This window comes from Periplaneta americana, chromosome 12, assembly GCF_040183065.1.
Source record: "Periplaneta americana isolate PAMFEO1 chromosome 12, P.americana_PAMFEO1_priV1, whole genome shotgun sequence".
In the NCBI taxonomy this organism is placed as follows: domain Eukaryota; kingdom Metazoa; phylum Arthropoda; class Insecta; order Blattodea; family Blattidae; genus Periplaneta; species Periplaneta americana.
This window is the reverse complement of record NC_091128.1, coordinates 132749452-132764077: the sequence shown is the minus strand read 5'-3', so window position 1 is coordinate 132764077 and position 14626 is coordinate 132749452. Positions and strand designations below refer to the sequence as shown.

Sequence of the window (14626 nt, the reverse complement as noted above, 5' to 3'; positions counted from 1 at the left end):
TTGAGAAGCTTTTGTCATCCAGTCTGCTGTCATAAAATCTGAAAGTTAGAATTTATAAAACAATTATATTACCGGTTGTTCTGCATGGTTGTGATACTTGGACTCTCACTTTGAGAGAGGAACAGAGATTAAGGGTGTTTGAGGATAAGGTTCTTAGGAAAATATTTGGGGCTAAGAGGGATGAAGTTACAGGAGAATGGAGAAAGTTACACAACGCAGAACTGCACGCATTGTATTCTTCACCTGAAATAATTTATAAGTAAAAGTCGTCGCGAAAGAGCATTCCACTTTCTAGTGTTCTCTACACGTTGGGTTTTATAAGTTCGTTCAGAGTCTGTGACATTTTTTTGCACTTGCTAAAGTGACGAGCCTATAGCTCACACATTTGTTACATATTTTGCACACACATTGTTCATTTGGGTGGTGATATTTGTCCTCTGTGCACATTTTGTGGTGATATCCGTGTATTGACAGCCCGATGATTGCGTGCCTCTGATTCTGGTTGCTGTTGGTCCACTCCCGGTTCACCATGGCTTCTGCTCCGAAGAAGTTGCAATCCATCTCCCTCACCTGTTGCTTTCTGCTCGCTATTACTTAGTTGTAAGGTCTTGTTGCTGGTAGAAGCAAGTTGTGTTTTATGCCTTCCAGGAAAAGGTTTCTCTGGTGAGCATATACACCTATCTGCTTGCCCTGTCCTATGGCTGTCTTCAGGAATCTCGATTTCACTTTTTCGCTCTTGTCCATGTGGCTTACAGCCAGCTTTTCCATGTTATTTCGATCACATTAGTAGCGATTGGTGTTATTACCGTTTCGAATAGCTTCATGGCTGTCTCCAGTTCTATGAACATTAAGTCTAGACGTTTGAGATGGGCAAGGCATGTAGCAGGTATGGGCGATAGAGACTGCAATATTTCAGGTAAACAAAAAATAAGGCTAGAAAAAAGTGCGCCCGATTTGCTGGATTTTACCTGTGATTACTAGTGAACATGCGGGGATGCTACAATTAAAAGGGCGGGAATCTGAGTCGCTCCGTTCTCCTTGTTTAGGCAGAAATTCTTTTTTGGAGTGCGAAAATGACCATTTTTTTTAATTTTGCCGGGTTCTCCCATCCAAACGCACGGGGTAGAGAGTTGTCCTTTATGCTGGAGATAGAGTTCGAAAAGCTGTATTCAACGCCCCCATTGACTTTGTTCTTACTCCACGCACTGCGGAGTTATGGCAGCTAGAATGTCGGCGGAGTAGTGGTTTAAACCCTACCATTTTTTTTTTCGAAAATCAGTTTGTGTTCGCGATTCCAATTTTGATACTATCGGGTAAGAAGCAAGTCAAGGGGGAATACAGGACCGCATTCCGTTCCTCGGTATGGCCATTATTACCAGAGATAATGACTGAAATATTTTAGTACACAAAAAATAAGGCTAGAATAAAGTGTGGCGGATTTGACGGATTTTAGCGGTGATTACTAGTAAAGAAGTGGGGATGCTACAGTTAAAAGGGCGGGCCTCTGAGTCGCTCCGATTTCCTTGTGTAGAAAAAATTCTTTTTTTGAGGGTCACAATGACCATTTTTTTTAATTTTGCCGGCCTCTCCCGTCCAAACGCAAGGGGATAAAGGGTTGTACTTTTTTGCTGGAGATAGAGTTCGAGGAGCTGTATTCAACGCACCCATTGACTTTGCTCTTACTCCACGTACTGTGGAGATATGGTGGCTAGAATGTCGGCGGAAAATCGAAAATCAGTTTGTGTTCGCGATTCCAATTTTAATACTATCTTGTAAGAAGCAAGTCAAGGGGGAATACAGGACAGCATCCCGTTCCTCGGTATGGCCAATATTACCAGAGTTAGAGACTGAAATATTTTAGGTACCCTACAAATAGGGCTGGAATAAAGTGCGGCGGATTTCCCGGAATTTAGCGGTGGTTACTCGGGAAGATGTGGGGATGCTACAGTTAAAAGGGCGGGCCCCTGATTCGCTCTTTACTCCTTGTGTAGAAAAAATTCTTTTTTGGAGGGTCAAAATGACCATTTTTTGAAATTTTGTCGGCCTCTTTCGTCCAAAGGCACGGGGATAGAGAATTGTCCCTTATGCTGGTAATAAGAGTTCGAGGAGCTGTATTCAACGCCCGCGCTGACTTTGCTCAAACTCCACGTACTGCCGAGTTATGGTGGCTAGAATGTCCCATTTTTTTTGTCGAAAATCGGTTTGTGTTCTCGATACCAATTTTGATGCTATCGTGTAAGAAGCAAGTCAAGGGGGGAAACAGGACCGCATTCCGTTCCTTGGTATGGCCATTATTACCAGAGATAATGACTGAAATATTTTAGTTACACAAAAATTAAGGCTAGAATAAAGTGCGGAGGATATGCCGGATTTTAGCGGTGATTACGGGTGAAGATGTGGGGATGCTACAGTTAAAAGGGCGTGCCTCTGAGTCGCTCCGTACTCCTTGTGTAGAAAAAATTATTTTTTGGAGGGTCAAAATGACCATTTTTTCAAGTTTGCCGGCCTCTCCCGTCCAAACGCAAGGGGATAGAGAGTTGTCGTGTATGCTGGAAATAGAGTTCGAGGAGCTGTATTCAACGCCCCCATTGACTATGTTCTTACTCAAAGTACTGCGGAGTTATGGCGGCTAAAATGTCGGCGGAGTAGTGGTTTAAACACTTCCCATTTCTTTTTCGAAAATAAGTTTGTGTTCGCGATTCCAATTTTGATACTATCGTGTAAGAAGCAAGTCAAGGGGGATTAGAGGACGGCATCCCGTACATAGGTATGGCCATTATTTCCAGAGTTAGAGACTGAAATATTTTATGTTCCCAAAAAATAAGGCTAGTATAAAGTGCGACGGATTTGCCGAATTTTAGCGGTGATTACTCGTGAAGATGTGGGGATGCTACAGTTAACAGTGCGGGCGTCTGAATCGCTCCGTTCTCCTTGTGTAGAAAAAATTCCTTTTTGGAGGGTCAAAATGACCATTTTTTTAAATTTCACGGCTTCTCCCGTCCAAACGCAAGGGGAGAGAGAGTTGTCCTTTATTTTATGCTGGAGATAGAGTTCGAGGAGCTGTTTTCAACGCCCCCATTGACTTTGTTCTTACTCCACGTACTGCGGAGATATGGCGGCCAGAATGTAGGCGCAGTAGTGCCTTAAACCAGTTCCATTCTTTTTTCGAAAATCAGTTTGTGTTCGCGATTCCAATTTTGATGCTATCGTGTAAGAAGCAAGTCAAGGGGGGATACAGGACCGCATTCCGTTCCTTGGTATGGCCATTATTACCAGAGTTAGAGACTGAAATATTTTAGGTACACAAAAAATAAGGCTAGAATAAATTGCGGCGGATTTGCCGGATTCTAGCGGAGATTACTGGTGGAGATGTTGGGATGCTACAGTTAAAATAGCGGGCCTCTGAGTCGCTCCGTTCTCCTTGTGTGGAAAAAATTCATTTTTGGAGGGTCAAAATGACCATTTTTAGAAAATTTTCCGGCCTCTCCCGTCCAAACGCTCGGGGATAGAGAGTTGTCCTTTATTTTATGCTGGAGATAGAGTTCGAGGAGCTGTATTCAACGCCCCCATTGAATTTGTTCTAACTCCACATACTGCGGACTTATGGCGGCTAGAATGTCGGCGGAGTAGTGGATTAAAACCAATTTTTTTTCGAAAAATAGTTTGTGTTCGCGCTTCAAATTTTGATACTATCATGTAAGAAGGAAGTCAAGGGGGAATACAGGACCGCATCCCGTTCCTCGGTATGGCCATTATTACCAGAGTTAGAGACTGAAATATTTTAGGTACCCAAAAAATAAGGCTAGAATAAATTGCGGCGGATTTGCCGGAATTTAGCGGTGATTACTGGTGAAGATGTGAGGATGCTACAGTTAAAAGGGTGGGCCTCTGAGTCGCTCCGATCTCCTTGTGTGGAAAAAATTCTTTTTTTGAGGGTCACAATAACAATTTTTTTAAAATTTGCCGGCCACTCCCGTCCAAACGCAAGGGAATAGAGCGTTGTCCTTTATTCTTGAGGTGGAGTTCGAGGAGCTGTATTCAACGCCCCAATTGACTTTGTTCTTACTCCACGTACTGCGGAGATATGTTGGCTAGAATGTCGGCGGAAAATCGAAAATCAGTTTGTGTTCGCGATTCCAATTTTAATACTATCTTGTAAGAAGCAAGTCAAGGGGGAATACAGGACAGCATCCCGTTCCTCGGTATGGCCATTATTACCAGAGTTAGAGACTGAAATATTTTAGGTACCCAAAAAATAGGGCTGGAATAAAGTGCTGCGGATTTGCCGGATTTTAGCAGTGATTACTGGGGAAGATGTGGGGAAGCTACAGTTAAAAGGGCGGGCCTCTGATTCGCTCTTTACTCCTTGTGAAAAAAATATTCTTTTTTATAGGGTCAAAATGACCATTTTTTTTTTTTAATTTTGCCGGCCTCTCTCGTCCAAACGCAATGAGATAGAAAGTTGTTCTTCATCCTGGAGATAGAGTTCGAGGAGCCCTATACAAAGCCCTCATTGACTTTGTTCTAACTCTACGAACTGCGGAGTTATGGCGGCTAGAATGTCGGCGGAGTAGTGGTTAAAACCCTTCCCATTTTTTTTTTCGAAAATCACTTTGAGTTCTCGATTCCAATTTTGATACTATCATGTAAGAAGCAAGTCAAGGGGGAATACAGGACCGCTTCCCGTACATAGGTATGGCCAATATTCCAGAGTTAGAGACTGAAATATTTTAGGTACCCAAAAAATAGGGCTGGAATAAAGTGCGGCGGATATGCCGGATTTTAGCGTTGATTACTGGGGAAGATGTGGCGATGATACAGTTAAAAGTGCGGGCCTCTGAGTCGCTCCGTTCTCCTTGTGTAGAAAAAGTTCTTTTTTGGAGAGTCAAAATTATAATTTTTTGAAAATTTGCCGGCCTTTCCCGTCCAAACGCACGGAGATAGAGAGTTGTCCTTTATTTTATGCTTGAGATAGAGTTCGAGGAGCTGTATTCAATGATCCCATTGACTTTGTTCTAACTCTACCAACTGCGGAGTTATGGCGCCTAGAATGTCGGCGGAGTACTGGTTAAACCCTTCCCATTTTTTTTTCGAAAATCAGTTTGTGTTCGCGATTCCAATTTTAATACTATCTTGTAAGAAGCAAGTCAAGGGGGAATACAGGACAGCATCCCGTTCCTCGGTATGGCCATTATTACCAGAGTTAGAGACTGAAATATTTTAGGTACCCAAAAAATAGGGCTGGAATAAAGTGCTGCGGATTTGCCGGATTTTAGCAGTGATTACTGGGGAAGATGTGGGGAAGCTACAGTTAAAAGGGCGGGCCTCTGATTCGCTCTTTACTCCTTGTGAAAAAAATATTCTTTTTTATAGGGTCAAAATGACCATTTTTTTTTTTTAATTTTGCCGGCCTCTCTCGTCCAAACGCAATGAGATAGAAAGTTGTTCTTCATCCTGGAGATAGAGTTCGAGGAGCCCTATACAAAGCCCTCATTGACTTTGTTCTAACTCTACGAACTGCGGAGTTATGGCGGCTAGAATGTCGGCGGAGTAGTGGTTAAAACCCTTCCCATTTTTTTTTTCGAAAATCACTTTGAGTTCTCGATTCCAATTTTGATACTATCATGTAAGAAGCAAGTCAAGGGGGAATACAGGACCGCTTCCCGTACATAGGTATGGCCAATATTCCAGAGTTAGAGACTGAAATATTTTAGGTACCCAAAAAATAGGGCTGGAATAAAGTGCGGCGGATATGCCGGATTTTAGCGTTGATTACTGGGGAAGATGTGGCGATGATACAGTTAAAAGTGCGGGCCTCTGAGTCGCTCCGTTCTCCTTGTGTAGAAAAAGTTCTTTTTTGGAGAGTCAAAATTATAATTTTTTGAAAATTTGCCGGCCTTTCCCGTCCAAACGCACGGAGATAGAGAGTTGTCCTTTATTTTATGCTTGAGATAGAGTTCGAGGAGCTGTATTCAATGATCCCATTGACTTTGTTCTAACTCTACCAACTGCGGAGTTATGGCGCCTAGAATGTCGGCGGAGTACTGGTTAAACCCTTCCCATTTTTTTTTCGAATATCAGTTTGTGTTCGCGATTCCAATTTCGATACTATCGGGTAAGAAGCAAGTCAAGGGGGAATACAGGACGGCATCCCGTTCCTCGGTTTGGCCATTATTTCCAGAGATAAAGACTGAAATATTTTAGGTACTCAAAAAATAAGGCTGGAATAAAGAGCGGCGGATTTGCCGCATTTTAGCGGTGATTACTGGTGAAGATGTGGGGATGCTACTCTTAAAAGGGAGGGCCTCTGTCTCGCTCCGTTCTCCTTGTGTAGAAAAAATTCTTTTTCGGAGGGTCAAAATGACCATTTTTTGAAAATTTCCCGGGCCTCTCTCGTCCAAAGGCACGGGGATAGAGAATTCTCCTTATTGCTGGTGATAGATTCGAGGATCTGTATTCAACGCCCCCATTGACTTTGTGCTAACTCCACGTACCGCCGAGTTATGGCGGCTAGAATGTCCGATTTTTTTGTCGAAAATCAGTATGTGTTCTCGATACCAATTTTGATACTATCATGTAAGAAACAAGTCAATGGGGAATACAGGACCGCATCCCGTTCCTCGGTATTGCCATTATTTCCAGAGTTAGAGATTTAATAATTTAGGTACCCAAGAAATAAGGCTAGAATAAAGTGCGGCGGATTTGCCGGATTTTAGCGGTGGTTACTGGTGAAGATGTGGAGATGCTACAGTTAAAAGGGCGGGCCTCTGAGTCGCTCCGTTCTCCTTGTGTAGAAAAAATTCTTATTTGCAGGGTCAAAATGACTTCTTTTTTTTTTTTAATTTGCCGGCCTCTCCCGTCCTAACGCACGGGCATAGAGTGTTGTCCTTAATGCTGGACATAGCGTTCGAGGAGCTGTATTCAACGCCCCCATTGACTTTGATCTTACTCAAAGTACTGCGGAGTTATGGCGGCTAGAATGTCGGCGGAGTAGTGGTTTAAACCTACCAACATTTTTTTCTTTTTCGAAAATCAGTTTGTGTTCGCGATTCCAATTTTAATACTATCGGGTAAGAAGCAAGACAAGGGGGAATACATGACCGCATCCCGTTATTCGTTATGGCCATTATTTCCAGAGTTAGAGACTGTAATAATTTAGGTACCCAAGAAATAACGCTAGAATAAAGTGCGGCGGATTTGCCGGATTTTAACGGTGATTCCTGGGGAAGATGTGGGGATGCTACAGTTAAAAGTGCGGGCCTCTGAGTCGCTCCGTTCTCCTTGTGTAGAAAAATTCTTAATTGAGGGTCAAAATGATCATTTTTTGAAATTTTTCCGGCCTCTCCCGTACAAACGCACGGGGATAGAGAGTTGTCCTTTATTTTATGCAGGAGATAGAATTCGAGGAGCTGTATTCAACGCTCCCATTGACTTTGTTCTTACTCCACGTACTGCGGAGTTACGGCGGCTAGAATGTCGGCGGAGTAGCGGATTAAAACCAATTTTTTTTCGAAAAACAGTTTGTGTCCTCGATTCCAATTTTGATACTATCGTGTAAGGAGCAAGTCAAGGGGGAATACAGGAGCGCATCTCGTTCCTCGGTATGGCATTATTTCCAGAGATATAGACTGAAATATTTTAGGTACCGGTACCCAAAAAATAAGGCTAGATTAAAGTGCGACGGATTTGCCGGATTTTACCGGTGATTACTGGTGAAGATGTGGGGATGCTACAGTTAAAAGGGCGGACCTCTGAGTCGCTCCGTTCTCCTTGTTTCGAAAAAATTCTTGTTTCGGAAGGTCACAATGACCATTATTTGGAAAATTGCCGACCATTCCCGTCCAAACGCATGGGGATAGAGAGTTGTTCTTTACTCAGGGGATAGAGTTCGAGGAGCTGTATTCAACGCCCCCATTGACTTTGTTCTTACTCCACGTACTGCGGAGTTATGGCGGCTAGAATGTCGGCGGAGTAGTGGTTTAACCCTAAGAATTTTGTTTTTTCGAAAATCAGTTTGTGTTCGCGATTCCAATTTTGATACTGTCTTGTAAGAAGCAAGTCAAGGGGGAATACAGGACCGCATCTCGTTCCTCGATATGTCCATTATTTCCAGAGTTAGAGACTGAAATAATTTTGGTACCCAAAAAATGAGGAAGAATAAAGTGCGGCGGATTTGTCGGATCTGTATTCAACGCATCCATTTACTTTGTTCTTACTCCACGTACTGCGGAGTTATGGCGGCTAGAATGTCGGCGGAGTAGTGGTTTAAACTCTACCAATTTTTTTTTTCGAAAATCAGTTTGTGTTCGCGATTCCAATTTTGATACTATCGTGTAAGAGGCAAGTCAAGGGGGAATACAGGACCGCATCACGTTCCTCGGTATGGCCATTATTTCCAGAGTTAGAGACTTAAATAATTTAGGTACCCAAAAATTAAGGCTAGAATAAAGTGCTGCGGATTTGCCGGATTTAAACGGTGATTACTGGTGAAGATGTGGGGATGCTACAGTGAAAAGGGCGGGCCTCTGAGTCGCTCCGTTCTCCTTGTGTAGAAAAAATTCTTTTGGGAGGGTCAAAATGACAATTTTTTGAAATTTTGCCGGCCTCTCCCGTCCAAACGCACGGGAATAGAGAGTTGTTCTTTATACTGGGGATAGAGTTCGAGGATATTTATTCAACGCCCCCATTGACTTTGTGCTAACTCCACGTGCTGCGGAGTTATGGCGGCTAGAATGTCGCTGGAATAGTGGTTCCCATTTTTTTTTCGAAATTCAGTTTGTGTTCGCGATTACAATTGTGATACTATCGTGTAAGAAGCAAGGCAAGGGGGAATACAGGACCGAATCTCGTTCCTCGGTATGGCCATTATTTCTAGAGGTAGAGACTGAAATATTTTAGGTACCCAAAAAATATGGCTAGAATAAAGTACGGCGGATTTGCCGGATTTTAGCGGTGATTACTGGTGAAGATTGGGGATGCTGCAGTTAAAAGGCTGGCCTCTGAGTCGCTGCGTTCTCCTTGTGTAGAAAAAAAAATTTTAGAAGGGTCAAAGTGACCATTTTTTGAAAATTTGCCGGCCTCTCCCGTCCAAACGCACGGGATAGAGAGTTGTACTTTATGCTGGAGATAGAGTTCGAGGAGCTGTATTCAACGCCCCCATTGACTTTGTCTTACTCCACGTACTGCGGAGTTATGGCGGCTAGAATGTCGGCGGAGTAGTGGTTTAAAGCCTTCGCAATCTTTTTTTTTTTTCGAAAATCCGTTTATGTTCGCGATTCCAATTTTGATACTATCGTGTAAGAAGCAAGACAAGGGGGAATACAGGACCGCATCTCGTTCCTCGATATGTCCATTATTTCCAGAGTTAGAGACTGAAATAATTTTGGTACCCAAAAAATGAGGAAGAATAAAGTGCGGCGGATTTGTCGGATCTGTATTCAACGCCCCCATTGACTTTGTACTAACTCCACCTACTGCGGAGTTATGGCGGCTAGAATGTCGGCGGTGTAGTGGATTAAACGCTTCCCATTTTTTTTTTCGACAATCAGTTCGTGTTCCCGATTCCAATTTTGATACTAACGTGTAAGAAGCAAGTCAAGGGGAAATACATTACCGCATACCGTTCCTCGGTATGGCCATTATTTCCAGAGTTAGAGACTGAAATATTTTAGGTACCCAAAAAATAAGTCTAGAAGAAAGTGCGGCGGATTTGCCAGAATTTAGCGGTGATTACTGGTGAAGATGTGAGGATGCTACAGTAAAAAGGGCGGGCCTCTCAGTCGTTTAGCGGTGATTACTGGTGAAGATGTGGGGATGCTACAGTTAAAAGGGCGGGCATCTGTGTCGCTCCGTTCTCCTTGTGTAGAAAAAATTTTTTTTTGGAGGGTCAGAATAACCGTTTTTTGAAATTTTGCCGGCCTCTCCCGTCCAAACGCACGGGGATAGAGAGTTGTCCTTTATGCTGGAGATAGAGTTCGAGGATCTGTATTCAACGCCCCCATTGACTTTGTTCCTTCTCCACGTGCTGCGGAGTTATGGCGGCTAGAATGTCGGCGGAGTAGTTTTTTATTTCGAAAATCCGTTTGTGTTCGCGATTCCAATTTTGATACTGTCGTGTAAGAAGCAAGTGAAGGGGGAATACTGGAGAGCATCCCGTTCCTCGGTATGGCCATTATTTCCAGAGTTAGAGACTGAAATATTTTAGGTACCCAAATAATAAGGCAAGAATAAAGTGCGGCGGATATGCCGGATGTTAGCGGTGTTTAGTGGTGAAGATGTGGGGTTGCTACAATTAAAAGGGTGGGCCTCTGAGTCGCTCCTTTCTCCTTGTGTAGAAAAAATTCTTTTTTGGAGGGTAAAAATGACCATTTTTTGAAATTATGCCGGCCTCTCCCGTCCAAACGCACGGGGATAGAGAGTTGTCCTTTATTTTATGCTGGAGATAGATTTGGAGGATCTTTATTCAACGCCCCCATTGACCTTGTTCTTACTCCACGTACTGCGGAGTAATGGCGGCTTGAATGTCGGCGGAGTATTGGTTTAAAACCTTCCCATTTTTTTTTTTTCGAAAATCAATTTGTGTTCGCGATTCCAATTTTGATACTATCGTATAAGAAGCAAGTCAAGGGGGAATACAGGGCCGCATTCCGTTCCTCGGTATGGCCATTATTTCCAGACTTAGAGACTGAAATATTTTAGGTACCCAAGAAATAACGCTAGAATAAAGTGCGGCGGATTTTCCGGATTTTAACGGTGATTCCTGGGGAAGATGTGGGGATGCTACAGTTAAAAGTGCGGGCCTCTGATTCGCTCCGTTCTCCTTGTGTAGAAAAAATTATTTTTTGGAGGTTCACAATGTCCATTTTTTTAAATTTTGCCGGCATCTCCCGTCCAAAAGCAAGGGGATAGAGAGTTGTCCTTTATGCTGAAGATAGAGTTGGAGGAGCTGTATTCAACGCCCCCATTGACTTTGTTCTAACTCCACGTACTGCGGAGTTATGGCGGCTAGAATGTGGGAAGAGTAGTGATTTTTCGAAAATCAGTTTGTGTTCGCGATTCCAATTTTGATACTATCGTGTAAGAAGCAAGTCAAGTGGGAATACAGGACCGCATCCCGTTCCTCGGTGTGGCCATTATTTCCAGATTTAGAGACTGAAATATTTTAGGTACCCAAATAATAAGGCTAGAATAAAGTGCGGCGGATTTGCCGGATTTTAGCGGTGATTACTGGTGAAGACGTGGAAACGCTACAGTTGAAAGGGCGGACCTCTGAGTCGCTCCGTTCTCCTTGTGTGGAAAAAATTCTTTTTTTGAGGGTAAAAATGACCATTTTGTTTTAATTTGCCGTCCTCTCCCGTCCTAACGCACGGGCATAGAAAGTTGTCCATTATGCTGGAGATAGAGTTCAAGGAGCTGTATTCAACGCCCCCATTGACTTTGTTCTAATTCACGTACCTCGGAGTTATAGCGGCTAGAATATCGGCGGAGTAGTAGATTAAACCATTCCCATTTTTTTTTTTTTCGCAAATCCGTTTGAGTTCGCGATTTCAATTTTGATAATATCATGTAATAAGCAAGTCAAGGGGGAATACAGGAGCGCATCCCGTTCCTCGGTGTGGCCAATATTTCCAGAGTTAGAGACTGAAATATTTTAGGTACCCAAAAGATAAGGCTAGAATAAAGTGCGGCGGATTTGCCGGATTTTAGCGGTCTTTAGTGGTGAAGATCTGGGGATGCTACAGTTAAAAGGGCGGGCCTCTAAGTCGCTCCTTTCTCCTTGTGTAGAAAAAATTCTTTTTAGGAGGGTCAAAATGACTATTTTTTTTAATTTTGCCGGCCTCTCCCGTCCAAACTCACAGGGATAGAGAGTTGTCCTTTATTTTATGCTGTAGATAGAGTTGGAGGAGCTACATTCAACGCCCCCATTGACTTTTTTCTTACTCCACGTACTGCGGAGTAATGGCGGCAAGAATGTCGGCGGAGTAGTGGTTTAAACCCTACATATTTTTTTTTCCAAAATCAGTTTGTGTTCGCGATTCCAATTTTGATGCTATCGAGTAAGAAGAAAGTCAAGGGGGAATACAGGACCGCATCCCGTTTCTCGGTATGGCCATTATTTCCAGAGTTAGAGACTGAAATATTTTAGGTACGCAAAAAATAAGGCTAGAATAAAGTGCGGCGGATTTGCCGGATTTTAGCGGTGATTACTGGTGAAGATGTGGGAATGCTACAGTTAAAAGAACGGGCCTCTGAGTCGCTCCGTTCTCCTTGTGTAGGAAAATTCTTTTTTGAGGGTCAAAATGACCATTTTTTTAAATTTTGCCGGCCTCTCCCGTCCAAACGCACGGGGATAGAAAGTTGTCCTTTATGCTGGAGATAGAGTTCGAGGAGCTGTATTCAACGCCCCCATTGACTTTGTTCTATCTCCACGTACTGCGGTGTTATGGCGGCTAGAATGTCGGCGGAGTAGTGGTTTAAACCATTCCCATTTTTTTTTTCGAAAATCAATTTGTGTTCGCGATTCCAATTTTGATACTATCGTTTAAGAAGCAAGTCAAGGGGGAATACAGGACCGCATCCCGTTCCTCGGTATGGCCATTATATCTGGAATTAATGGCGATTTAGAGGAACGGGATGTATTCTTTGATTCCTCCTAGACTTACTTCGGACCGGATATCATCAAAATGGAAATCTCGAACTGATACCGATTGTCGAGAAAAAATAGCAAGGCCTTTAATCTTCTATTCCACCTACATTGTCGCCGCCATATCTGCGCTTTTTGTGTAGTGAGATCAAAGCAGGTGAATGCAGTGAATAGTTCTCCACGAACATCTTCTATAGTATAAAAGACAACCCTCTGTCACCAGGCATATGGGTGGTTGAGATTGAGATATAAAAAAAAAATTGTAATTATGGTCTTCGAAAGCAGAATTTCCTCTACATGAGCATAACGAATGGGCTCAGAGACCCGCCCTTTTCACTGTAGCATCCCCGCATGTTCACTAATATTCACGAATAAATTCGAGCAAATCCGGTGCCCTTTTTTGTAGTCTTGTGCTGCAGCTGTGCATTTTATATCCCTTGCAGTGAGAGAAGTCCTCTTGACACTCCTGTTTGCATTAGGTACACATCGACTTTAGTTTGGCAATTAGTGTTGTTCTTGTTTCATCTGGTTGCTCCTTTGTTGTAGTTTTTAAGAAATACTCATTATCTTAGTAGTTTCATAATTATTTGGACATTTATTGTAGTAATAAGCGCACTGTACTTTGTATACCTTACACCATCTGCAGTGTCTGTTTCTCGTTTTTCACATTTTCAGATATTTATTATCCTTGCAGCAGACAAAATGTAGACTTCAAATTGGGCAAAATATTTCATTTAGGTACCAAGTCTAATCTCAAAATTGTGGCTATGTTGCAAACTAAAATTCTTATTTTGAATTGGTTATAATTATTTAATGCTATGAATATACAGACATATTCTAATGTGGGATATGTTTTGAATGTTTGAAGATAAATAATTGAATTTAAAATTGTCCGTATGTACGGAATAATTTTCGCGACTGCAGTTTGCCAGTAGGTCAATTAGTAATGGAATGAAGTCTGTTCAAAAGTTATTCATTAAAAGAAAATGTTTTTGGTTGCAAATTATATTTTCAAATTTGAATGATACAAAGTTAGAAAGAAATTGAGGAAAAAATGTGGACTTTTTTCCTTTTTTCTTTATATCAGTTGATGAATGCGTTTTGAATAGGTCAATTTGCAATGTGTGTTTTTCTAGTAATGAATATTTTTCTTTCCCATTCTTCATTTGCTTTGTCTTGTTTATGCATTTTATGATGTCTTTGTTGCATTGTTGATTTGAAAACAATGCTTATGTTTGCAGGCGGATTCCTTGGGTAGATGGAAGTATGTCGCTGGATTGCCTGCCAAGTGATTTTCCCTCCATGTTGCAGATTGGTGTGATCATATTTGCAGCAGTGTCCTGAGGCATGATACAGCTGGACACGTGAAGATTTGCAATGTGAGGAGAAAGAGTGAGTGGCTCAGTTAAATAATTCAAGTTCATTTCATGAAATGTGTTAAACACTTTAATTGCACTGTAACTACGTGTGTGTTAGTGTGTAATATGTATAAATGAATAGAGGAGAAATATTTCTTAACAATACGAGAAATACTGTGAACTTCATAAAAGCTAATTTCATTGACAATGATTTTCAATACCCAACATGTTACAACTGTTGATAGGAGGCTCACAGTATAAAATGTTGACGTCATTAGGCCTAGTTTTTCTAAAGAAAAGAAATAGATGATAGAGATGCAATGTGTAATGAATAACCTTCAGTATAGTGACTATAAGATTACTTGAGCGGTGTTATAAGTTTATTAAGGAATGTAGGAACAGGCTATATTTATTAAGTCTATTTTAACAAAAGAATGTATAATGTTGATGATATTTGTTTTAAATATACATTTGACTATGCCTGTATACTTTGTATTTTATGACAATAAAGTAATATCACTATAAACAAAATGACATGAAGGAGTCCACTTTATTTCGCGAGCTCTATAGGCCGCCTGACTGCTGTAGTACCTGTTGAATGTGGATCGGCCCTTATCAAAGTTTT

At 41.9% G+C, this 14626-nt stretch overlaps 1 protein-coding gene across 2 annotated transcripts in view; it reads left to right on the top strand.

The window, feature by feature from the left end:
- The window catches only part of LOC138710896 (adenylate cyclase type 3-like), a 780256-nt gene extending 766079 nt beyond the window's left edge, over positions 1 to 14177 (top strand). Inside the window, exon 20 of one of the 2 annotated variants that reach the window (XM_069842085.1) lies at positions 13955 to 14177. In XM_069842085.1, coding sequence (XP_069698186.1) covers positions 13955 to 14052 — 98 coding nt within the window. In that variant the 3' untranslated portion in view covers positions 14053 to 14177. Of the gene's footprint in view, positions 1 to 13884 lie in introns of both variants that reach the window. The other variant, XM_069842087.1, reaches the window with a different exon arrangement.
- Positions 14178 to 14626: the final 449 nt, after the last annotated feature.